The 24,884-nt window shown below is 43.9% G+C and overlaps 1 protein-coding gene across 1 annotated transcript; it reads right to left on the bottom strand.

Moving 5' to 3' along the window:
* Positions 1 to 11,035: 11,035 nt before the first annotated feature.
* On the bottom strand, positions 11,036 to 14,058 carry LOC140218336 (uncharacterized). Its single transcript, XM_072288073.1, has 3 exons — positions 13,957 to 14,058; positions 12,387 to 12,579; positions 11,036 to 11,299 (listed from the first exon to the last, which is right to left on the bottom strand). The coding sequence occupies exons 2-3, from the start codon at positions 12,558 to 12,560 to the stop codon at positions 11,081 to 11,083; spliced, it is 393 nt and encodes a 130-aa protein (XP_072144174.1). The 5' UTR covers positions 12,561 to 12,579; positions 13,957 to 14,058; the 3' UTR covers positions 11,036 to 11,080.
* Positions 14,059 to 24,884: the final 10,826 nt, after the last annotated feature.

Raw genomic sequence — 24,884 nt, 5'->3', positions numbered from 1 at the left:
CTAAGAGAATGCATAAGTGTAGAGACTTTCGGTCGGGCCGGGCTTTCGCAGTGAAAGGAGACAACATGATGAAATAAAGGTGGTGCCAGCGTCTGCGATTGGCCCGCTTCTTCTTGCCTAGCTTTAGGTGTCTTGTAGAAAATCGCGGCGGCGTGCAACGGAAGGGGCAGTTAAAACAGATCCTCAGCTAAGAAACTTTGGCAGAGCAATGTACGGGCTGAAAGGGCTCGACAACGCCATACTGCCGCACAATTTTTTTTTATTATAAGAAAAAAAATAATAATTTCCCACGGCAACCCCGAGTAGCCAGTGCCAGAGCGACTAGGCGAACGTCTTATTTTATTAATTTCGGAACGGGGCAATCTCCGGCTATACCGAAAAAAAAACTGTTTTCCTGGGCATAGTATTGCATCTTTAATTCGTTCGCGTCACTTTGACGCGGTGAGCCTTCGCGATTTGTGACGTCGCGTCACAGACACGCGAAGTGGGCGCATCCCGAAAGCTTTTGTCCAATGGCAATGATGGTGTAAAAAGCGTGGAAACGGAAATAATTATGTTTCTTTTGTTCAGTCTAATCATGCATAATCAGTGTGTACACGTCATATCAGTTGAGGAGCTTTCGCGGTTTTCCTGATGTCACGTGGCAGACAAGCGAAGTAGGGGGTGGCGCGAAAAAAAAAAATTAACAATCATGGAGGGCTGATTGCATAAGCGGAATAGAAGTTTGGAATAGCTTTACGTTATAGCGCGCCAGAGCGGCATAAATCACACGTCGAAGCTTCGCGCATGGGTAAGCAAAGCGATTTGGGGGTCCCAGCATCAGTGCGTCAGTGCGACATCCATCCACCTTCTACTATAGGAACCATGCAGCGTTCCTGAATTTTAACCCTGTTGCAACTATTTTTATTTCTCCTGTCTATATAATCGTGCCACTTCAAGACAAAGCTTAGTTGCAACTCAGTGTTTGTGCTTGTTTGTCTTGTTGTCCATGTTAAACCTTCGCGATTCCAATTTATTACTATTTACTAAATATTATTTGCTGGTTATGGAATACCTACTTGCGCGTATTCAAATCTTGCTTGAATGAAGTTTCTTCGACATACACAGGAGGTGACAGTGAGCGACGACGGAGAAACGTACCTTCACGCCCGCCGTGATGACTCAAGTGGCTACAGCATTCTAATGTTGAGTTGAAGGTCCTCAGTTCGAGTCCCAATTATATCGGTCACACTTCCACGAGGGTAGAATGCGATAACGCTTCTGTATCGAGCCTTGGGTATTTGTGGGGGCAGCTCCAATTACTTATGGAAATACAAGTAAAACGCAACAATGTTTGTATGAGATGCCCGGTCGACCAACTTTAACAAAATTTGCCACTTTCGAGAAAAAAAAAAAAACGCAAACTCTAGCGACTGCTCAAGCACAATTTTGATGTAGAGTCTGCAATTGCTTACAGAAGTTTCCGAAAATTGGTGAATAAAGAAAACCGGATATCGCATTTCTGCCAACTGCATTCATTCGGTCATGTAGAGCGGACAAATCGAAATATAAATTTATAGCTTACGTAAATTTGTTACCATGTTTGCAAGGGTTTTGCTAAAGTCCTGCTCACATATTATTGGTATATTTTGAAGCAGTTAATAATATATAAGTTTTTTTCTACTTTAGATATATTATTAGTTGCAGTTTCCAGAATTGTTATATCATATTTTATTGTGGAGTTGCAGAGTTGAAAGCTTGACTGTTTAGTTTGTAACAATTTGACAACTTTCGTCAATTCATATGAAAAAAGAAATTGTGGGCCTAATTAAAAATACCTTTCCTACTTTCACTATATTTTAACTTTTTTTAATGCAACGAACCTCGTCAAATTCGGTGCGGCGTTTGCCCAAAAGAAGAATAAAAAAACTATTTATCCGTTCCTTTGATTTTAGATAGCAGCTCCCGAGCTATAAGGAAGTTGGCTCTTCCAACAAAGCGAAGGTCAAAATGAACAAGGAGTCCTCCACCATATGGCGTCCTTGAAAGATCCCGAAAAGACCCTGACCTTAAGCACAAAAGAAAACAACTGTTCTTTCCTACTTACCCACCACTTATCGTACTGCTCAGCGTGTCACAGTCGGTTCTGGAACGTTGTCTTATGTGCAGCTTGCTTAATCAAGTGACGGTCACTTTACGAGACCCCAAATATGATAAGCGGGCCTTGGCGCCAATTATATGCGGCTTGTATAATGTGAGGACCTCGAACCCCTGCTCGTTGATAGGCCCAGCCTGCAGCGGGCCAAGTGACAGCGGCAGTTGCAAGCTGTTCAGGCGGCAAAATTCCCGCCCAGGCTGGTGAAGGGTCCGGCAGGCTGTTACGGACAGCTGTAGCTGGCTCAGGTTATTTCGGTGTTTGGCTTGTTACGTGACAGAAGGTTTGAGCCCAAAGTGAAGGGCTTCTTCGGAAATGTATACCTCAGTGCCGAAAAGGTCGTCAACCACCTCGATGAAGGGGACTATGTGAAACACTTACATGACCCGTCGGGAAACTGTAGGACTTACTTATGCAGCTTCTCTGTTTAGAGGTCAGTAAACTATAAATCGACCCGTTAGTTTGCTGTTTCTGGTAAATATTTTTTTATACAGGGAGAATGATTTAAAAAAAAAACAGTAAAGGGGGGAGACATTGCTGCGGGTATTCCTATGGCTATGTATGTCCAACACCGTGATTGGCTCGCATCTTCTGTCACGAACACTTCTAGCATTGTTATAACTTTTTTTGGTAACTAGGGCTGACTAGGAGCTCTGACGTTTCTGTACTACCAATTTTCAGCGTCCGCTCTACCGAGACGTTTTACTTACTTCGTGCATATGTTAACGGCTTCAAGAAAGACAGGGACCAATCTGCAGCGATGGCCATCAATGAGTCGAGGCCGCACAGCTCGGTTCTTAAACGGGGCAGTGCATACGACGTGCCGTACCCCGCACGTTTGACCATGCGTACAAATGCTGTATGCAGTTCCACCTAAGAATGCTCGACGATAAATGTATGTCTTCTTGTTCCAAACCGCTAATTTCTTATGCCTTAAGCAGCGCATCTAGCCATGATGTCTCACCAACTAGCCTCCGCCGCCGTATTACTATCTGAATGAACTTGTTGGAAGCAAGTAGCCATCCGGTATATGGCATTTCGCGCATCACAATTTATTTTTGCACGCATTTTTTTGCAAAATTGTGTCGCACTCTCTTTCAGCAGCTATAAAATATATTGGTGAACAAAATTCATTTTTCGTATGCAACATTCCCAAATTTGTATACTCGGCCCAGATTCATAAACATTAAGAAAAATACGGGGAAGTACATAGCTGTGTCTCAGTAAATAAATTAGTGGTTATTCTACATTTAATTAGTCCAAGTAATTCGATCTTCCTGTATGGCTAATGTTGACTCATATCACACAGAACCACACCGCGTCAATCTTTTCGAGGTGTTTTCGCGTAGGGGCAAGTCGTTAACGCTATTTCTTTTAGAGCTCTCTGTGGTTTGGCTTGCGTGGTTGGGCTATTGTGGCGCCTCCCCTTTTCACAGCTTAAATCACTGTCGCGCACTGATAAGCGACACACACACACACACACACACACACACACACACACACACACACACACACACACACACGCACACGCACACGCACACGCACACACACACACACACACACACACACACACACACACACACATACGCACACACACACACACGCACACACACACACACACACACCCCCCCCGCGCGCGCGGCGATTTCGAAGTGCTGCCTGGCAGCGCACCGTGCCTATTGACTTCGCGAAGACTCGTCAATTCGAAGCAATGCTGCCGAGCCCACGCGTCCAGTGCTCCGAAAGAGCACTCGAGCTCAGTAATTAATGCTATCGCTCGTTCGTAGCTAATCACACTTATGAAATTAAAAACTCCGCGCGACTCATGGGCAATAAACTTTAGTTGGGCATGCGCCACCACATATCAAGCCATCACTAACAAAAAATTATGGGGTTTAACGTGCCCAAAACCACTTTCTGATTATGAGACACTCCATAGTGGAGGACGCTGGAAATTTCGACCTCGTGGGGTTCTTTAACGTACACCTAAATCTAAGTACACTGGTGTTTTCGCATTCCGCCCCCATCGGAATGCGGCTGCCGTGGCCGGGATGGTGTTGCGCTGCTCACCAGCCGGACACCATAGCCACTGAGCAACCACGGCGGGTTCGAGCCATTACTACCTTCACGTCAGCATCTCGTTCACATGAGCAAGTCCCAGCAGCTAATTGGAAGAGGTAGACGGCGCGGTGCTGCTTCTACCGAGTAAATTTCCTCTGTGTGCGCGTCACTGGGATGGCTGGTTGTGTCCGCCTTTCGACAAATGTAGCACGCGCTGCATTGTCGGAGAAGCCGATAGCCAGAGGGTGTCTGTGCTTCATAGCGTTTCGCCGTGTTCCTGTTCAAGATTTTCATGGAGATATACAAGATGGTAACTGAAGCGACGATGATGAAAAAATGTGTCGATTTGGCACCTTAAATACCATCATTATTTGTGACGATAATGACAATTCACTCAGATTCTCACGCGCAAAGATTCGCATATGATTACTTTCGTCTCTTTATTCGTTTGTGCTGTGTGTAGTTTTCGTATCTTTCTGTGTGGCCAATTTCCCTGGTTATTTGACCCCTGTTCGTAGGTCGTACAAGTACATCTGCAATCGCACAGCAATCTGCGATAAGCAATGGGCTCAATCCGCTCAACATCGTCTGAAATGCAAATGCATTCAGAAAGAGCCGTGACCTAGAGGCAGCACGTGGCTGCCAGAGCTCTGTGAAGTGCCTCTTACACTTACACTTCTTACACTTCAAAAAAAGAAAGAACAATAAATATTTCCCCGACGCTTTTCTTGGCTTCATTATCTGTTGGCTTCAAATGCTTGTGTTAATACTGAAGAAAAGGCAAAGTAAATAATAAACAGCAATGATCCAAGAACATTAATTAAAAAAAAACACGAGTTAGGAACACAAAAGTGTGTTTTGACATGACAAATAATCATCGTGTTATTCAAAAGCATGAAAAAAGAGGTTAAAAAACAAACATTGAAACATACATACCTAATGAGTTATACATGTAATAAAGAACGGAAGGCTAACACTTAGCACGTCAAATAATTTACGCATAACTGCGAACAGGTCGACTGATAACGTATGACGCGTGATAAAAAGTATGGTTGCGCTCTTATTTTATTTATTTATTAGTATTTATGCAATACTGCGGTGTCATGGTCCAAGCAGGGTGGTCGATACAAATACAAGAAATACAAAAGAAACAGGAACGAAAAAAGCAACAATAACACAGGCTCAGGAAGCTTATTTCACAGTTTGACCACTTGTTTTGATAAGGCAGTTGCATTCACAAATGGTTCTAGGGAAATAAGAAAACTTAAATATCTCTGTGCGAGCAAAATATGGGGTTAGGGCGTTTTCATTGCCGGGTGGGCCTGGCGACAAATATGTTGATGCATTAAGCGCTAGTTTGTTTTACAAAAGTTGAGAAAAATTCTAATCTAAAGTTTTGCCTTTGTGCCTGTAATACGGGAAAGCTATTTGCTTGTATTAAATCAGAAGGTGAATCTAATGCTGAAAATTTGTTAAAAATAAACCTTACGGCCTTTCTCTGAATACATTCAAGACAATCAATGTTGCGCTTAGTATGAGGATCCCATATAATGCACGCATATGCCAGTCTTGGCCGCACAAGAGCAGTATAGCAGAGCAGCTTAACATTAGTGGGAGCAGTTTTAAGTTTATGTTTAAAAACGCAAAGCTTGCGGAAGGCGGATGAACGAACATTATCAATATGAAGATTCCAAGACAGGTTTGAAGTGAGTGTTACACCGAAATATTTATAGCAATTTACTTCTTGTAAGGGTGAGGAGCCTAATATGTAGGTATATGACAGCGGATTTTTTTGGCGAGTTACTGGAAGGAAGACACATTTGCTCGTGTTAAGGGTCATTCCCCATTTTATACACCATTCATGTAGATTGTCCAGGCTAGCGTTCAGATCGTTGTAATCGTTAGTGGAACTAATTTCTTTAAACAAAACACAATCATCAGCAGACAATGTTATTTCTACACCAGGGCGAACAACATCAACAATATCATTAATATACAGTATAAAGAGCAAAGGGCTTATAAACAAAGTATTTTATATGCAATAAAGCTAAAGAGAAACGGTCTACTGGATAAGGCGGACGCAATTGATAACACTAAAACATTAGTATCATCAATTTATTAGCCAGGAAATCCTGCCTACATTTTTCACCGCTTGTGCGAACAGATATTTCTCCATTTGTTTCAGTATGTGCCATTTAGTAGTGAAAACGTGACTTATATATTTCTTTCACTGAATGTGTATCATGGCAGCTACTAGGAAAAGATTGCCTATCATGGAAGCTACTACAAAAAGAAAAGAAAAAAAAAAGAAACTCAGCGGCATTGCCATTTCACGTTCTTGTTGCAAGTGACGTGGTCAATGCTTTTGACCTTCTTTTGAACGAACCCCCTAGTTTTGGGAGCATTCTCCATAGCGGGTGCGCGCCGTCTTTGAGGTTTGTCTTGATAATTGTCGTGCGATTGTCTTTCATGCGTTTTATTCAGTTAGGAGCACCGCTGTCATGTGCACCTCTTTTGTACCGTCGACGCTGTTTTCCGCATGCATGACGACCTACAACGACGCAACAACAGAACCGGCGCCTCGTCAAGAGCTTCTCTGCGATGCACTCAGTGTCATTCTCGCCCGCAACAGCGTTCCCTGCTCTGGCCTCTGAAATACATGATTGAATACTACCGCTCTCAGAGTGTATGGAATACAAAACTAGCTCGCTTACTGGCTGGCTTATCGGCTGCACCGGGCGCATTCAAACTAGGTTGAAATGTAAGAACGCCCTTGCGTGTTTTAAGCGAGTGGTAAAGAACACTAGCTGGTACATCAGGAGTCGCCTTTGCTTCTAGAGTAGCTGCAATATCGCGTGGGTTATTTTAATAATTAAACTTCTCAGTTGAAAGGTAAATACATAGTAGAGGTATTACTATGTGCAAAAGTTTCTGAAAAGTTTTCCGTCTAGGGGTTAGACCGATGATGGGCTGGAAATTGCAGGATGAATAGGGGTATTAAACGTTATATGTGAAGCCATGAGAACTTTTGATAGGGAAGTATCATCATCTTCGTCATCACCTTCAGCCTATATTTGCGCGCAGTGCAGGATGAAGGCCTCTTCCAAGCGATCTTCAATTATCGGTGTCTTGCGTTAGCTGATTCCAACTTGCGCCTGCAAATTTGCTAATTTCATCACCCAACCTAACTTTACACCGTCGTCGACTGCGCTTCCCTTTCTTTGGCACCCATTAAGTAACTCTATTAGTCCACCGGTTATCTACCCTACGCAGTACATGACCTGCCCAGCTCCATTTTCTTCTCTAAATGTCAACTAGAATATAAGCAATAACCGTTTGCTCTCTATACACACAGCTATCTTCTTGTCTCTCAACGTCATGCCTAACCTTTTAGTTCCATCACTTTTTGCATGGTCCGAAGCTTGTTATCGAGCTTCTTTGTTAACCTCCAAGTTTGTGTCCCATAATTAGCACCGGTAGAGTGCAGTGATTATACACTTTGTTTTCAACGACAGTGGTAAGATCCCAATCAGGATTTGGCAACGCCTGCGATATGCTCTTCAACTCATTTTTATTCTTCTACATATTTTCTTCTCATGATGAAGGACGCCTGGGTGTAATTGACCTAGACAAACGTACTCCGGCACAGATTCTAGTGGCTGACTGGCAATCATGAATTTTCGTTTCTTTGCCAGGCTATTGAACCTTTGCCTTCTGCATATAAATCTTCCATCTTACTCTTGCACCTTCTTGGTTGAGGTCCTCAATCATTTGTTGCAATTCACGCTCAGTGTCGCTGAACAGGACACTGCCATCTCCAAATAGAAGTTTATTGAGGTATTCGCTGTGTAATACCCCTGAGCCTTCCCAGTCTAACAGCCTGAAGCCTTCTTCTAAGCATGCCGTGAATAGCATTGGAGATATTGCTTCCCCTTGCCTCACCCATTTCTTGATAGGAAATTTTGTACTTTTCTTGTGGAGAAACAAGCTAGCTGTTTGACACTTCTTGATTACGCAATGCCTCCGTGACTGCTTGCTGATATCTCTGCAGAATCAAATGCTTTTTCGTGATCTATGAAAGCCATACAGAGAGTTTGATTCTACTCCTCAGATTTCTCATCCACCTGAGTGACGATACAGGGGCGCTATAACGTAAAACTATTCCAAACTTTTCTATTCCAATTCTGCTATCAGCCAGCCCTCCACGATTGGTCAAAAACTTTTTTCGACCACCCCCATTTCACCTGTCTGTCACGCGACGTCACGAAAACGGCGATACCTCCCCATCTGATAGGATGTGTATACACTGATTATGCATGATTTGACAGCAAAAAGGAAAACAGTTATTTCTGATTCGACCCCTTTTCGCCATTAGCCCTCGGCTATTGGTAAAAAGTTTTCGGGCTGCACCCACTTCACCTGCCTTTCACGCGACGTCACAAAACCGCAAGAACTCACCGCGTCAAAGTGACGTGTACGCGATAAAGATACATTAATATGCCGAATAAAACGGAATTTTCTTCGGAATAGCCGCAGGCTGCCCCGTCCCGAAAGGAATAGAAGATTGCTGCCGCCGATCGCTCAGATGCTGGCTACTCGCACCTGCCGGAGAGCATGGGTGTATTTGCGTATAATAAACCTTCTTGCGTGGCTGTGTAACGTTTTCGAGCACTTTCGGCACGTTTACCCCCTCATTCTGCCAACTCTTCTTTGCTGAGGGTTCGTTTTAGCGTCATTTTTGAGCTTCCGTTGCATGCCGCCGCGATTTTCGACCAGCCACCGCAAGCTAAGTAAGGGAAAGCCGACCAATCGTAGACGCCGGCACCACCCTTTTCATCCGGTTATCGACTTTCAGTGCAGTGGCTCGGCCCCATCGAATGTCTCTCCACTTGAGCGTTCTCCTCGCCTCTTGTCAGCCAATTAGATACGACAAGCCGCTCAGTGTAGGCAATGTTATTCGTTTTTCAAGCAAACAAAAGTGACCTCCTATGAACGAGGAGAGCGTTTGATTGGTCTGTTCAGACAACCCTGCGGGTGACCGCCCGGTGCTTGCGTTGGTGGTTACGCAAATTCGACGTCAGGAGATTGGAATAGAAACATATTGGAATAGTTTTACGTTATAGGGCCCCAGATGTGATCCAGTGTAGAATATTCCTTCCTGAAGCAAGCTATTTCTCTTGGCTTAATGATATCTAGTGTTGCCCTTCTTTTATTGGGAATTATCTTGGTGAATATTTTATACAATGCTGAAAGCAAGTTGATGGGCCTATAATTCAATTATTTAACGCCTCTCTTGTTATGAATTAGTAAAATATGCATTCTTCCAGCTCTCTGCAAGTTGTGACGCATTACGTATAAAGGGCCGCAACTTTTCAGCCATAATATCTCGTGTACCTTTGAATAAATCGACTGTTATAAAGTCTTCTCCTGCCGCTTTCTCCCTGGTCATGTCTCGCAAGGCCCTCCTAATTTCATCCCTAGTTACGGAAGGAGCCTCTGTATCCAGTTCGCTGCTATTTCGAATGCAGGTAGCGTGGCTGGTCTGGATACTGTAGAGGACAGTATAGAATTATTCTGATGGTTTTGCTATATGTTCGAAATTGCTTATGACATTACCCTGCTTAGCTTTCACTGCATTCATCGTACCTTGTCTTATGCCAGAGTTTCTTCTAACTGAATTCATGCTGAGGCCATTTATCACTGCTTCCTCAATTTTTCCCACGTTATAATTTCGAATATCCCTTACTTTGTACTTGTTGATACGTTTCGACAGTTCAGCGAATTTTATCTCGTCTCCTCAGTTAGACACTTTCATGCTTTGTCATTTCATTATTAGGTTAATTATTAGTTCAGAAATGTCACCTACTGGTTGTCTTGGGGATTACCTCCCTCAATTGCTGCTTCGGAAGTCAGCCTAATTATGGTTTAAATCACCATCTCTATGTCATGTTAAGCTTCCTGTCCTAAAGCTATATATTTGTATGCTGGTGTCAGCCTGAATTCACTGGCTTTTACCGTTACAGCGTTTGTGTTGGCCTGCTTCTTCGTGACTGGTTTTACTCTTTCACTCCAAACTGAGAGAAATCCTAGACCCTGTTAACCTATGGTCACTGCCCTTTAGTCTACGTAGCACTTCTATTTTCTACACCATGCCGGGATTGGCAGAGAGTATGAAATCTATTTCGTTTCTTGCCTCTCCATCAGGGGTTTTCCAGGTCCACTTCCTGTTAGTGCGCTTCCTGAAGAAGGTATTCGATATTTGCAGTCCATTCCTTTCCGCGAATTGTACTAACATCTCTCTAGTATTCCTAGAGTCGATGCCGTCTTTGCCAATTGCCTATTCACGAGCGTGCTTTCTTGCATCGAAGTTGTCCATGACAACAGTATACTGCGTTTGCACCTTTGTCGTTGCTAATAGAACATCTCCACAAACTATTCTATTTGTTCATCATCGTGATTATATCTTGAAGCTTAGGCTTGAACCACCTTTATTCCATACATCGTATTCAGCATTATTATGACCACTGCAATCCTATCCCTAATGCTGTTGAGTTCATCAGTGTTGCCCGGTATGTATTTGTGGATTAGAAATCCTACTCCATATTCTCTCTTATCTGGAAGACCTCTGTAGTAGAGGAAGTTGGCGTTAGTCAGCACTGTATAAGCCTCGACAGTTCTTTCAACCTCACTAAGGCCAACAATATCCAAGGCAGTGCCTGCTGTTCCTTCAAAAAGTCCAGCTAAGCTAGCCTCACTGGAGAGGGTTCGCGCGTTCAACTTTGCCAGGTCCAGCTTTCAGTCAGATAGGGAAGTATATATTCGATTCAACGAAATAAAAAAAGCTGAAAGATGTTATTTCACGTCTCCTAACCGGAGTTTTATTTTCTACAATACAGGTGCCTCTTCGTCGACGGGCCTGTAGACCTCCTTGACAGTTTTCGTGATGACAATTCTCTCGGTTGCCACGGGGGCTTCAGTGGTCGTCGGCAGCTTGGGTTCCAAGGGAGGGAGCTCGACGCAGGCTGCGCGCCACGGAAAGTCGCACACGTTCAGCTTGCGGTTGAAGTGCAGGGCATGAGGACACTCGGTCAGCGTTGGGACACCCTGCGGGGACCGTAGCAGTTTTTTTATACGGTGAGATCAAGAAGTTTTGTCGAACATTCGCCTGAATTTCAGCAAAATTCATTGTTTTTGTGCGATCTTTTCAAGATAATGTTTGCGGGCTCATCACCGTAGTAGTACAGATGCTCTGATAGAGCGTTAGACCACAGATAATACAGGCGGTTTGGCTTCCAGACTTCTGGCAAGTATGTTATATAGAAATACCGAAAGACATTGGAGTTCGTATATAGTGAAGTCATTGCACCTAAATATTGAGAGGAGAGTTGCAACACTTTAAAGGCCGAGAATCCTTGTTCCGTGGTTCGATTACTTCCCAAAATTTATGACGCAGCTCTGGCAAGCTTCAGCCTGTGATGGCTGATTTCTCGTTGACAAAAGAAGAACGGAAGTACACAGAATTTTCTTCATGCCCGACCGGTCTCCAGATAAAATATTTTGACAATTCTGTGCCTAATTGTATCGTGAGAGTGTTATTAAAAGCGTGCACTCAAGCTTTGGACCGAAGAGGCGTCTATATCCGCTCGCGGTTTTTGTAATGTTGCCTCTTTGATGAGCTGCGCATGGGTATGGGTGCGTAGATTCTAAGAGGGCCTTCAAAGACCTTCGGCAACATTTTCATTTCTGCATGATTTTTATTTCGTGTTCGTTGCCGCTAGTGTGCACAGACAGTCGTTTCAAGCGAGCCGAGAAACGAGGCACTACGCGGGCATTGAGAAGTTACGTTGGTAAGCAACGTCCTTCTTGGCCGTTCACTCCTATCATGTATATCAATTCATTAGATATTTAAGTTCCTCCTTGACAGCTTGCCTCATACAAAAATATGTAAAACATTGGGAATTTGATGACTGTGATGCACAAACTGAATAACGATGCGGTTTGGGGGCTGTTCTGCGCTGGGGTTATCACTAGCGTTTGGGACTCATGGCTAAACAAGGACAATGAGTGTCAGTAGACATTGATGGAAACAAAGCTCCCATTCCAATAGTTCCACTAGATGCTAGTGGCTCCGTTATCTCTCAGTAATTTAAAGCTAACGTTACATGCGTTATTCACTAGCGGAGACCTTCACCTGAGAACACATGTAGAACGTGGAGCAGTCGTACAGATTTGGCAGCAGGGTGACGTTGTCCCCCTTGTCGTCCACGACGGGGCAAACCACGAATTCCTCAGCCTTGATTTCTGAGATGACCGCCACAGCCATGACAAATGCCACAAAAATGGGCACCATCACTTTTGCTTGCATGATTTCAATTTGCGACTTTCTGCAAAAGAATAACGCCAACGCCGTCTGTATACGATTTTGCATCTACCAAGTGGTTGCAGGGAAAAAAAAAGGTAGTTCAATGATGAGTTCATTGAAGAAGCACAACGTTAGGCTGGCCGTGCATAATGAGGTCGTTACCTCGAACGTGAAGAATGTACGAGAACTCTGCTCACGTGTAAAAGAAGGCAATGGCTGACACACGAAGTGGTATGCACCAACCTAAAGATAACTAATTGTAACCAATGAGAACAAAAGCAAGCGAGATAGGCAAAGCTGAAAATTAACAGAGCACAAATTCTCAGCCACGTGCCCACAAACGTGAAGTGACCGTTGCGCAGCGGTACCTAGATGCCTCGCAAACATGCAAGGTGTTTCGTGAAAGGGCTACATAGGCATAAACTTCAACTAGCTATCTTTGCATGCGCTGGTGACTTTTTGATGCGAAGGAAATGCACGCGATGAACTCGGAGGAGGGGGAAACAAAGAGACAAGGCAGGGATGTTAATCAGAAATGCGTCTGGTCGGCTACCCTACTCTAGGGGACGTGAGAGAGGGAACAGAAAGATGAGATAGAGGGAGGGCAGGAAAGCGGCGGTGAGCTCGTGCACGCACAGGGAGGGCCTGAGTGAGCCAGAGGCGTTCACAAGGCCAGTCGCCCTCAAGAAAGACAAAACTGCGTCTACAGCTTTGTGGACCGACGAACGATGGGGACGAAAGGATGCATTACCAGTGTAGTTAGATTTAGATGCACATTAAAGAAAACCAGGTTGTCCAAATTTGCGGAGTCCCCCACTACGGCGCACCTCATAACCAGATCATGTGTTTGGCACGTAAAAACCCACAATTCATTTTTTTTTATTTCCAAACGAAGTAAAATTAAAACCACTTCTACAACTTTATTTTTCGTCACGGAGAATAGATTTCTACAAGAACAATAAAACGTTCGGTTTGCACGTTTGGAATACCGCAACGAATAATTTAGCGATTGGTTTGGGGAACTATCAACGAATTGAAACTTTTAGCGTGTCGGAAACGCTAGTATAAGCTGTGGGTAATGTTTCTCGTGCTTAAAACTGGACTTTGAGGTAATAAAACATCGCAGCTAATCTGATGCGTTAGGTGTCACAGAATTAAACTCCATCGGAACGTCCACAACCGAGCAGTTTCGACTTTTGTCTGCGCACAGGTGTCTTTGTTAAACTTAAGAAACGAATCTTTGGCTGAGGCTTAACTCGCGCATAGTATTTTTTTATACCAATCCGAGATGCCTGCGACTCGAAGCCCAGTTAAAAAGTCCTTTACAAGGGAATGCCAAACGATGAAGGGGAGTCTGTTCCTAATATAATGCTAGTGAGGTTATTTCTTTTGTACTCACCGGCTACTGCTTGCACGGCTCCGCGTTGTTTGAGTGCGTGTCAGTCGGCGTCCGCCGGTGGTCTTATGTACCGCGCGCGCGCGCAATCAGCTAAAACGCAGTTTACAAGACGTCGTATTTGATAAGCTTTGCATGGCGTCATTTGTGTACGGGTTTTTCAACAGCCTCGCTTCTGATGAGCTAACCTCGAACCCTTTATCGTTGATGGGCCCGGGCCACAGGGAGGAGCAGTTGAGACGAGAGGAGCAGATGCTTCGTTGTTGGCCAATCATGAAATGCTCCCGCGGCTAACGAACCCTATGGCCGCTCGGTATTCGTGGCCGTAGCCGGTCAAGGTCCTCCCGGTAAGCAGTCTACAGCAGCACTGACGAAAGGGTCTTTGACTCGAAGCTTACGAAAGCCAAAGAATCGCTTGATCATTCTCTCCAGTATTAATGACCTTACCTGTCCAATGAACAAAGATAAGGTTTTGAAATAGCGCGCTAGTTTACTTTAACTGATTTAATGCTGCTCTCTATTTAACAAGTATATTTTTATCACTTTTTCGCCTGCTGTGTAGTAGTTGCGCACTAGAGGATGCCTTGTTGAATAAGTTATCGAGCTCTGCACTGCAGTTTACGAAGCTACTGTCACAGCCGTTCTGTCTTACTTTGCATGTCCCAAATGGTCAGGAAATCTTCAGAAGAAATGTAATAAAAAATGTAATTAAGATAATAGACTGTGACCATTCCAGTTCTGATATAAAATCTATGTGAAACGCAAAAACAATAAACGAATAAACTCGCATAATTTGTAGTATTTGAAATTCGGTGGGTTTTCTACCGGGAGATGGGAACAGAAAAGCAGATTACCGGTTTAATTGATCAAGAACCTTTTAAATGTCAACGTTAGCACCTAATTTTTCACTATGCCTGATGTAGTGGACTCGCTTGTCTTTTTAGTAATCATACAATGGCAAGGTAATGATGTGCGCATAACAGTTACCCGTTCGAATCGACTTTGTAAGGGTACCTAGCCGGCAAAACTTTCATACAAGCTTATCACTGTGTTCTTTTGCTGGTGTATAAATGATGCTTAGATTCTCGCAATGAGGTGATCTTGCCAACTGATCTGAAACAAGTTCAGTAGTAGTTTAATACTTCGCCGTCAGTAATTACTATATGTCATGCTTTCGAGAACGTGCCCAAGAGAACACGTGCTCCCCTGAGCAAAGTGGAGGGATTAAGGATTCCACGAAGAAGCCAAGGTACGCCCCTTGAAATCGTAGAGTACAGTCTAAAATTTCCTGGCAAATTTCACAGTTACATTCTTCAGTTTCAGTTTGTGCGTCCGCGTTACGAATAAACTGAGTTTTTTTCAGCAATTTTGTGCGTCCGTGTACTTATTCTCACGGATGTAAAGGAGGCTAAAAGGAAAAAGAATGAATATCAGACGAGCAGATTATGCAGATGACATTACTGTGGAGCGTAAGAATTTGCCATCGTTAACGCGATGCCGCATCATCCGATCAATCACTGTTCTGCGATTAGTATTCTAAGTAGAACTTGTGGTTCTGGAACCATGTACCGTGTTATAACATGACAGGAATTCAGCAGACGCCCTTTCTGACAACAAGGAAAGAAGAGGACACGTTGCCAAACTAACAACTGCATCTTTAATGGCGTCTGAAGGAATAAGGGTGTAGACGAGCCATATGTAAAAATACTGAAAGATCTCTATAGCGGCTGCACTGCAACCGTAGTCCTCCATAAAGAAAACAACAAAATCCCAATAAAGAAGGGCATCAGGCAGGGAGATACGATCTCTCCAATGCTATTCACAGTGTGTTTATAGGAGGTACTCAGAAACCTGGATTGGGAATTATTGGGCATAAGAGTTAATGGAAAATGTTTTAGTAACTTGCGATTCGCTGATGATATTGCCTTGGTGAGTAGCTAGGGGACCAATTGCACTGCATGCTCACTGATCTGGTCATGCAAAGCAGAAGGGCGGGTCTAAAAATTAATCTGCATAAAACTAAAGTAATGTTTAACAGTCTCGGAAGAGAACAGCAGTTTACGATAGGTAGCGAGGCACTGGAAGTGGTAAGGGAATACATGTACTTAGATCAGGCAGTGACCGTGGAACCGGATCAATAGACTGAAATAATCAGAAGAATAAGAATGGGGGCCGGGGAGCGTTTGGCAGGCATTATCAGATTATGAAGAGCAGGTTGCCATTATCCCTCAAGAGAAAAGTGTATAACAGCTGTGTCTTGCCAGTAGTCACCTACGGGGCAGAAAGCTGGAGGCTTAGAAAAGGGTTCTACATAAATTGAGGACGACGCAACGAGCTGTTGAAAGAAGAATGATGGGTGTAACGTTAAGGGATACGAAGAGAGCAGATTAGGTGAGGGAACAAACGCGAGTTAATGACATCTGAGTTGAAATCAAGAAAAAGAAATGGGCATGGGTAGGGCATGTAATGAGGAGGGAAGATGAGCGATGGTCATTAAGGGTTACGGACTGGATTCCAAGAGAACGGAAGCGTACCAGGGGGCGCCAGAAATTTAGGTGGGCGGATGAGATTAAGAACTTTGCAGGGACGACATGGCCACAATTAGCACATAACTGGAGTAGTTGGGAAAGTATAGGAGAGGCCTTTGCCCTGCAGTGAGCGTAGCCAGGCTAATGATGATGATGATGATGATGAAGGTTATTCTCGAGGAGAAAACCGGCAGATCTCACGCCCTGTGGGAATCGTGCGGGGAGCCTACCAAGTTAACGAAATGACCATGAGAACACCAAGACACAGGCGGCTGTTTTATGACGTGCATGACACGCATGTCATGAATTTATGTCGTGACCTATCATATTCAAAATTCAGATGATTTTTTCCAAGCATGTTTGGAATGGTTTCCAGGGCCAAAAGCTGCAGTCAACAGCTTGACAGAGGCCCAGAAACCAATATATAAGGCAGGCTTTTTCTTCATGCACACATGGTGCCCGACCTTGATGTTCAAGCCAAACCACTTATATTAGTCATACTCTCGTCATACTAGACAAATTTGGCACATACCAAGTTAACGAAAATGCAATGAGAACACCAAGGCGTAGGTGGCAGTTTCATGACCTACATGACATGCATGCCATGACATTCATATCATGACCTATCATGACCATGACATGTTTTGTTCGTCATACACTCTTGTCACACTATGCTAATTTTGGTACCTACCAAGTTAACGAAACGACAATGATAGCACCAAGACCCTTCATGACCTACATGAAACAGATGTGATGATATTCATTCCATGACCGATCATTTATGTTCACCATATACTCTTCTCATACATGCCGATTTTGGTACCTACCAAGTTAACGAAACGACTATGACAGCACCAAGGCTTAGGCCGCTGTTTCATGACCTACATGACACACATGTCATGATAGTCATGCCACGACAAATTATTTATGTTCGTCAAATACTCTTGTCATACTATGCCAATTTCGGTACATACCAAGTTAATGAAACCACCATGAGAGCACCAAGACGTAGGCGGCTAGATAGATAGATAGATAGAGACAGACAGACAGATATATATATATATATATATATATATATATATATAGATAGATGATAGATAGTGTCAAAGTAGCAAATGTACGACAAGAAATGCGTCGCATTGAAAAAAAAAAAAACAATGTAGATACTTATAGATGCATATAGGGTGTCTCCCGTAACTTGAGCCAAACTTTAAATATATGCAAATGCCACGTAGCTGGACGGAACCAAGGTAATATGGTTTGCCGTCGCTTGGAGATACTCCGATGAGGTTTTGCATTCCTCCTGATTATATAATAATTATTAATTAATTAACTTCTCAGATACTATCATTAGATGAAAAGTGTCAATCAGAAAATTGTAGAGCGACATGAAAAACTCCAGATACAGCTTTCTGTTGCTCAATACGTGCTACGTTAAAGTGTTTTTCCAAGCATGAAAGACGCTCGCAAATACACGAAGAATTGCCGCATGACTGGCCGTTCGAGGCGTTTTGTGTTTATTCACGGGCTTCTCTCATGCTTAGAAAAACACTTTTATGAGGCACGTATTCAACAAGAAGAAGCTGTATAGGGAGTTTTTCATGTTGCTCTGCAATGTTCTCATTGGCACTTTTAATCTAAGTACAATATCAGCGAAGTTGATTAATTTATTAAGACTCATTATGCAATTCGGCTGAATGCGAAAAAATCCGAGGACACCAAAACATTTATGATGAGTTGTGAACGCGACAGCTTTATTGCCCTATTGAACGCCGCTGAGTCGTTCTTCGAGTTGCGAACTACTCGCGGGCAAGCGAACGCCTCCTAGGTAGCACAAGACCGGTGCGCTTCCATCCATGCTACTTTGCCCTACTGCCATAGGATTTAATGGGAACGCTCCCGAATATGTTGCGGGGATTGTGACGTCACCGCTTTCGTCACGCCAGGCTTGGCAATGGGAATTTCGTTCCAATAAGCATGATGTTATAAAGCAGAGTGTACAAGCCTGTTACCTAGGAGGCGTTGGTTTAATACAGTAGGTAAGACACTTGTATTCTAATCGTGAGGTCGCAGGCTCGAAACTCACTAGCGCCAGCGCTTTTGTTTTCGAATTTATTCTGTTTTTCATGCATTAATTCCTTTAGACCGATTACCAAGGCGAAATTAGAACGCGGGTGAGAGCTTGCGTGGACAAGGAACACACGGATAACACAGGCTTACGAGAGAGCAAGGGTGACGTGGCGTCACGGCAATGCCCTCTCCCATCAAGCAACAACTCCCGCGTCAGCGTGGCAAGCTGTACCAACACTCTCTAGAGAACTTAAAGGCTTTCGGCTGTACCCTCTCCCCTTGAGCCACGTCACGCAAAAGAGGTCCACATAGAAGTTCCGTGCAGCGTGCTACGAAGCAACGAGTGGCGCATCTGTGTTGAAAATGAGACGCGGAAGACCGAGTGGGCGACGACGGCGATAACAATTCAATTAGTTCCGGGAACCCTGCCGCTTCTTGGATAGCTTCGGAGTTAGAAAAGTCCTGGCGTGCTTCGACATGCTTCCGAGCGCACCATTTTGTAGACGTGAACCGTGCATGTAGTCTTTTCGCTTGTGCTGCGATTGCGGTTGTGTGTCCGGCAAGGCTTCATTGCCGCGGAATGTGGATTGCATTCATGCCTAATAAGTGCTGCGGGCCCAATGGCTGGAGCAATTACAAAGTGGGGCCGAAAAATCATGCGTTCATGTTTCCGCAAGATCAATGACAGAACATTGGGTGCCAATGCTAAGGCAAAGAAGAGAAAAGCTGGAATTCTGCGGAATAAGGCAGCTCTTTCTTTGTATAGTTGCACGAATGTTTTGTATCTCCATTGCTAAACTCAGTTGAGGTGTTGTAAATATGTGTACTGTGGTCATGTATGCAATAATGCCTCGAAAGCGAAATTATTTGTTTAGAGCCTAATCTAGACTGGAATAAATACATGTGTCCCGAATGTGAAGAAGGACATACCAGTGAAGTCATGGGATATGTGTTATTGTGCAGTGCTAATATTTTGTTGAATTCTTGTGGTCGCAGGAAGGGCAATTTCTTTGACGCCGACGATAAATTAAGGCAAGGAAGCTACTCTGAAGAAGAGGCAGCACTGTGACTTTTCAATATAAGCCATGATCCCTGTCATCATTTACCCGAAATTCGTTCTCAGTCCTAAGGTTAAATCATTTCATTCTTTATGTACGGGCTTTTCTAATAATGCAGCGCGTAAATAGTTTTCCATAAATAAAATTATCTTGGAACACCCTCTGTTTTCGGAGGGCCATCTGCTCAACTGTGCCTGAAAAAAACAATAACTGCGCTCTGGTTAACGCTGCCCATAAGGGCGCGATCCCTTCATTTAACCCGTATCCCCGAGCACGCCGCCGGCCTCTTCTCCGTGACGTCACTCGCCGAGCGCTCAGTCCTTCTCTTGTCTAGGTGGTGTTGGTTGTACCCTTTCGCCCGCTCCGCTCCGTCGAGGCGCGCACGTGACGTTGCGTCACAGCCAATGAGAATTTAGACGCTGTTTTACTGCTACAGATGCCGGATTTTTTTCTCACTGGGCCATTTGATGCTTTCGCACCAAAATAATCTATATCTTTAATGTTTGGCTCAAGTTACGTGAGACACCCGGTATATATTCGCTGTATGGATCAGAGAGCAAACGGGGACAGCCAATATTCTGGCAGACATTAGAGAAAAAAAAATGAAACTGGGCAGGCCATGTAAGGCGGTAACGGGTGGACCACGATTTACAGAATGGGTGCTGAGGGCAGGGAACTGGAGGGTGGTAGTAAACTTGGGGGGGGGCGATGAAATCAAGAAATTTGCAGGAGCAAGTTGGAGAGAGACGTAGCAAAGAGAGGAAAGGCAGGGAGGTCAACCAGACGAGCGTCCGGTTTGCTACCCTACACTGGGGGAAGGGAAAGGGGATACAGAAAGAGGAAAGCGGGATAGAGGGAACACTTTCTGTGCACGCAGCAAAGTGCTTGGAAATCAGTCAAGTCAAAGCAAGTGCTCCGTCGATACATCAGGCTGCCGTCAATCTTTGTGGTTCATAGCTGGTGATGCACGTTGAAGTTACCAGTGAAGACCAAGGATCCGGTGTGCATCAGCAGTACGTTCCAGTGCATGGCAGTATATTTTTAAGCTAAACTCCAGCCGTTCTGACTTCAGTGCGAATATAATGATGCGGATGAGCCATGATGCTTACTCAAGAGTTGCAAGTACTGAATTGAGAGCATCCAGCACTTGCATTGCACTTCGTGCTGACGGAGTGCGCAGGTTATTTAAGAGCATTCGAAGGGTATTCATCAGAGACCGGAGCATCATAACGACTTTCCGGTCTTCGGGCAATTTTTCAGAAACCCGCGATGTTCGCTCTACAGCCGTGCACAGGTGTATCACTTGACGTGGCTCCGGCTCCGGCTGTGGCATCGGCTGCGGTATCGCGTCCGGCTGTGGCATCTCCTCCGGCTGTGGCATTGGCTGCGGCATCAGCTGTGGCTTCGGTTGTGACTTCCGCTGTTGTTCTGGCTTTGGCTGTTGCTTTAGTAGTGAGGACCAAGTTGTATTTTTCTCCGCCATGGCCTTGTCAGATTTAGATTGAATTACCTCAGGCCTAGGGCGCAGAGGAGGCGGTGGTGTCGGATAAGGCATACTCTTCATAGAGGTATCAGCGTTCTTTGAAGTCCGGCGGCGTCGGAAGCGTCGCAAGTTGGAATGAGCTGGCGCAATACAGGGGCAACTGAAGATCGCAGGGAGAGGCCTTCGTCGTGCTCTGGACAAAAAATAATCTGCTGCTGCTGACGATGATATCGGCTGTGGTGCAGTCTTGGTGCAAAAATATCCTGTTGTTTTTGTTGTCAGTCTGATTGGCGGAGCGATGAGACATTTTTCATCGTTTCCTTTCGCAGTAAAGGATTCTGGTATATTTCATGCTAGTTTATCATGGTTATTGTATTTAAAACGCGTGCCGATAAACTGTTGTCTGCATGCTAGCTCTAGTGAAAAGGCAGATGGCGCGCATGCGTATCTTTCATCGTGGCAGCGTGCTCGCCTGGTCTATCGTTAAGATCTATCCGGCCTATGTAAAGCTTTCCACATGAAAGCGGGATATGCTGGACTACTTATCGCTGGTATTCCGCGTATTTCGTCTCGAGCCCTTTTGCCCATCTTCTTCCCATCTTTGTAGAGTTGGGGGCACATCGATTAGGCCGTGATAAGGGTGGGGCATAAAACACTGACTCCATGTCTGCAAACAAACTTCTTTAGATTATGCGCCAGCTTGTTAATGTAAGGCACGATGGCGTACCTCCTTCACGTTTCTTCCGAGGCATTTTACTGATCTGGCTTTGTCATATATTTTTATGTCGTGAAGAATAGTTTTAGGAAGAGCAGTAATAAATGGTTTTGCTAGCGTGGTGCATGGAATCTGCGTGTCTGTTTTTGAAAGCTGAAGTGAACAGCTCGCATTGCGGCCCTGAACACCTCCTTGACAAATTCGTGCCACCATGAAGTTCAGTGCAAATTGTTTGAGTGGCCTGTGTAATAAGGCAAGAACTGCTTGATTGAAATTGTCGCGTATTTCAAGGCACGGTTGACCTCCTTGCCTTTTTATACAACCTGTTTCTCTCTCTCTCTCAAGCAACCCTATCAAGCAGTAACTCTGGTCTTTAGGTCAAGGAACATAATAGAATTATTTGCTAGAAGTCGCACGTAAGGCTGATTAAAGGTGTGGCTTGTTGAAGATGGCTCTTCTGTGCCACTGCCACAAAGTAGCGAAAATTCTCCACATACCTGAATATGCCCACAACGCGGTCGCTTTTTCGAATCATCTTTTTTCATCAGGAACCTATCTGCGTGCTGCAAAGCCAGGGACCACGCGGGGCCCTATGCCCATGTAGTGCGCCATGGTGAGACAGTTTCCTTCAAATACAAGAAGGTCAATAAAACTGTGGATGTTCACACTATTGGGATTCTGGAAAACCGCCTCACCTTGGTCTTCTTTCTCCTGGAATGACACAGAAAACACTTGGCCTTTGAGAATAAAATATTAGTTGTTCCGCACATCCATTGAAAGTGCGGAGACAATGAAGGCATTTATTTCTCGAACACCAGTGATGAAGGGCTGCTATTCTCGTGCGGAGCTTCAGGTTTTATACGGAAAAGATGTGCCATGGTAGAGCGCAACCTTCCACAGGAAACTTCACTTTGCAAAGCTGGTGGAAATATCACTGGTAGCATTTGACAATGTGTTAAAACGGTTCAATCTGGTTTGATACATTCACGTTGCATTCGGCATTCGTTTATGGTTTACGTCCCTGTACGCGTCGCCCTAAAGGCTCATGGGTGCATGGGATGTTTGACTTGAATGATTAGCAGGCCGGGAGCAACACAGAGATCCATGCCAGCACGTACAGCTTGACTGTCTCTGCTTGTTTCTCGAAAGGTCTGCTCAAATGCGCGTGACTGTACTTGCGCTGTAAAAGTATTTAGACAATATTTCTCATCTAGGTAAGTTGTGATATGCAGAGCCAGGCAATATAATAACCAAATAAAAGATTGTAAGCAGAAAGAGCGCCGGCTTTTTAATACGTAGTAATAGACACTCATTTTTTTTTTTTATTTCGCGAGATTGCCCATAGTACCAGCCGCAATGCCGACAGGTTGCAATGCACATCGGACAGAAAAAATACAAAAAAAGGCTTTAAATAAGCAGTCGAGGTGGGATGCAGCTGCTTCAACAATGACGCCTAAATTAGACGCAAGATAACGCATAGATATGGCATAAATTATGGACATAAAAGTTCTGAGACCAAATTTTCTTGCAAGTACCGGTAATGCGCTTGCAAAGTTAAAGCCGAAAGTATTTTCACAATTGAACCACGTTAATAATTTATAATTGTCATTTCGCCATTAATTATCATACTTCAAAGTAACTGTATAATGACTGCGAGTATGTCAATGTTGCAACTTCCAAGTTGCTATGAAAACGGATAAACAATTATGTTGCTAATAGCACTTGCCTAACAGATAGAAGTGCTCGTTGCACATACAGTGTCGACGCTCCTACATGCATGCGCAAGTTCTCCATTCTAACTTCTTACGCCTTTGAGCTATTGTCCTTTGCACAGTTATGACCAAGCACATTATTATAAAAGTACAATAATCTCGTCTACAACAGAAAAGACGAGGGGTGATATCTCATTATCAGTGTACAAAATTACTATTCGCGCTTCTTGAAGGCGAAAATTGTATTCCATTCCAGCGTCTTGCTCACCTACTGCATCTTAAATAATACAACATATTGTACAAATACGCGCGTGTTTGTTATGTGTGTTTACTGGGACCATGATTCTACAGCTTTGGTGGTTTGGCGTATTTAGCTTCCACAGTTTGGAATAATCACGATTTGTCTAGATGCTTTTCATATATTTCGAATCGATGTGAAATATAAGCTAATGATTGTGCAAGTTTATAATTCTTATGTTCACAATTATATTTTGTAATAACTATTTGGCTAGTTCCGTTTGTATATAGCATTAACTTCCTGTCTCATTCTTTTCTACGTCATCAAAGAAGTCAACAACTACTTTGGTAATGACATGAGCACGCTACCTAAGGCTTAAGACATTAGCCTCCTGAGCGCCAGGTCCCTGGTTCGATGCCCACCACCCGCAAACCGAAAGAGGTTATAATGTAACGCGATATATGTGAAGCTCTCAGCACCTACTTTGGTAGGCTTACCTGGCTTCCCCTGTCAAACTATTTGAAATGCCCTAATCTTTCCCTCACCGATAGCTTTTTGCATACTATATTTTGCACAAAATAACTCTTGAACTCAAGACAAAAATGAAAACTTCTTCTCCTAACTTTGCTGGCGCTCTATGTGAGCCAATGGATTTAAATTTCGTCACCAGAAACGAACAAATGCAATAGTTATTCAACGTATTTGTCACACATATCCGCAATTTGTGTGAGTCGTGTTCCGCGACGGTATGGCTCTATCACATGCGCAGCCGTCTCAGTGCCGTTAGATACACGCAAAGTCTACGTCGAATATCGTTAAGGGACAATCAAGAATATAATAAAATGAAGCTGGATTGATGAATTATATTTATGAAGCCTATAAATGTTAGGCCATCCCACGCGTGGAGTCTCGGTATATCATAGAAAATTAGAACTGATTTATCAATATTGAAAGTCCGAATTTTCCACACTAGCTCTCCTTGACGTCAGACTTTCTGGTTCGTTCAGAAGTAGCTAATATTTTACCAAACGACGTGGAATAAGTTGTATTCTGAAAGAGGCTAACAATCGCCAGAGTGCATTCTGAAACGCTGCTTCCCAATAAAGGCTCTCAAGAAAAGAATAATT

This window comes from Dermacentor andersoni, chromosome 5 (assembly GCF_023375885.2).
Source record: "Dermacentor andersoni chromosome 5, qqDerAnde1_hic_scaffold, whole genome shotgun sequence".
NCBI classification, from domain to species: Eukaryota; Metazoa; Arthropoda; class Arachnida; order Ixodida; family Ixodidae; genus Dermacentor; species Dermacentor andersoni.
This window is presented reverse-complemented; position numbering and strand designations above follow the sequence as displayed.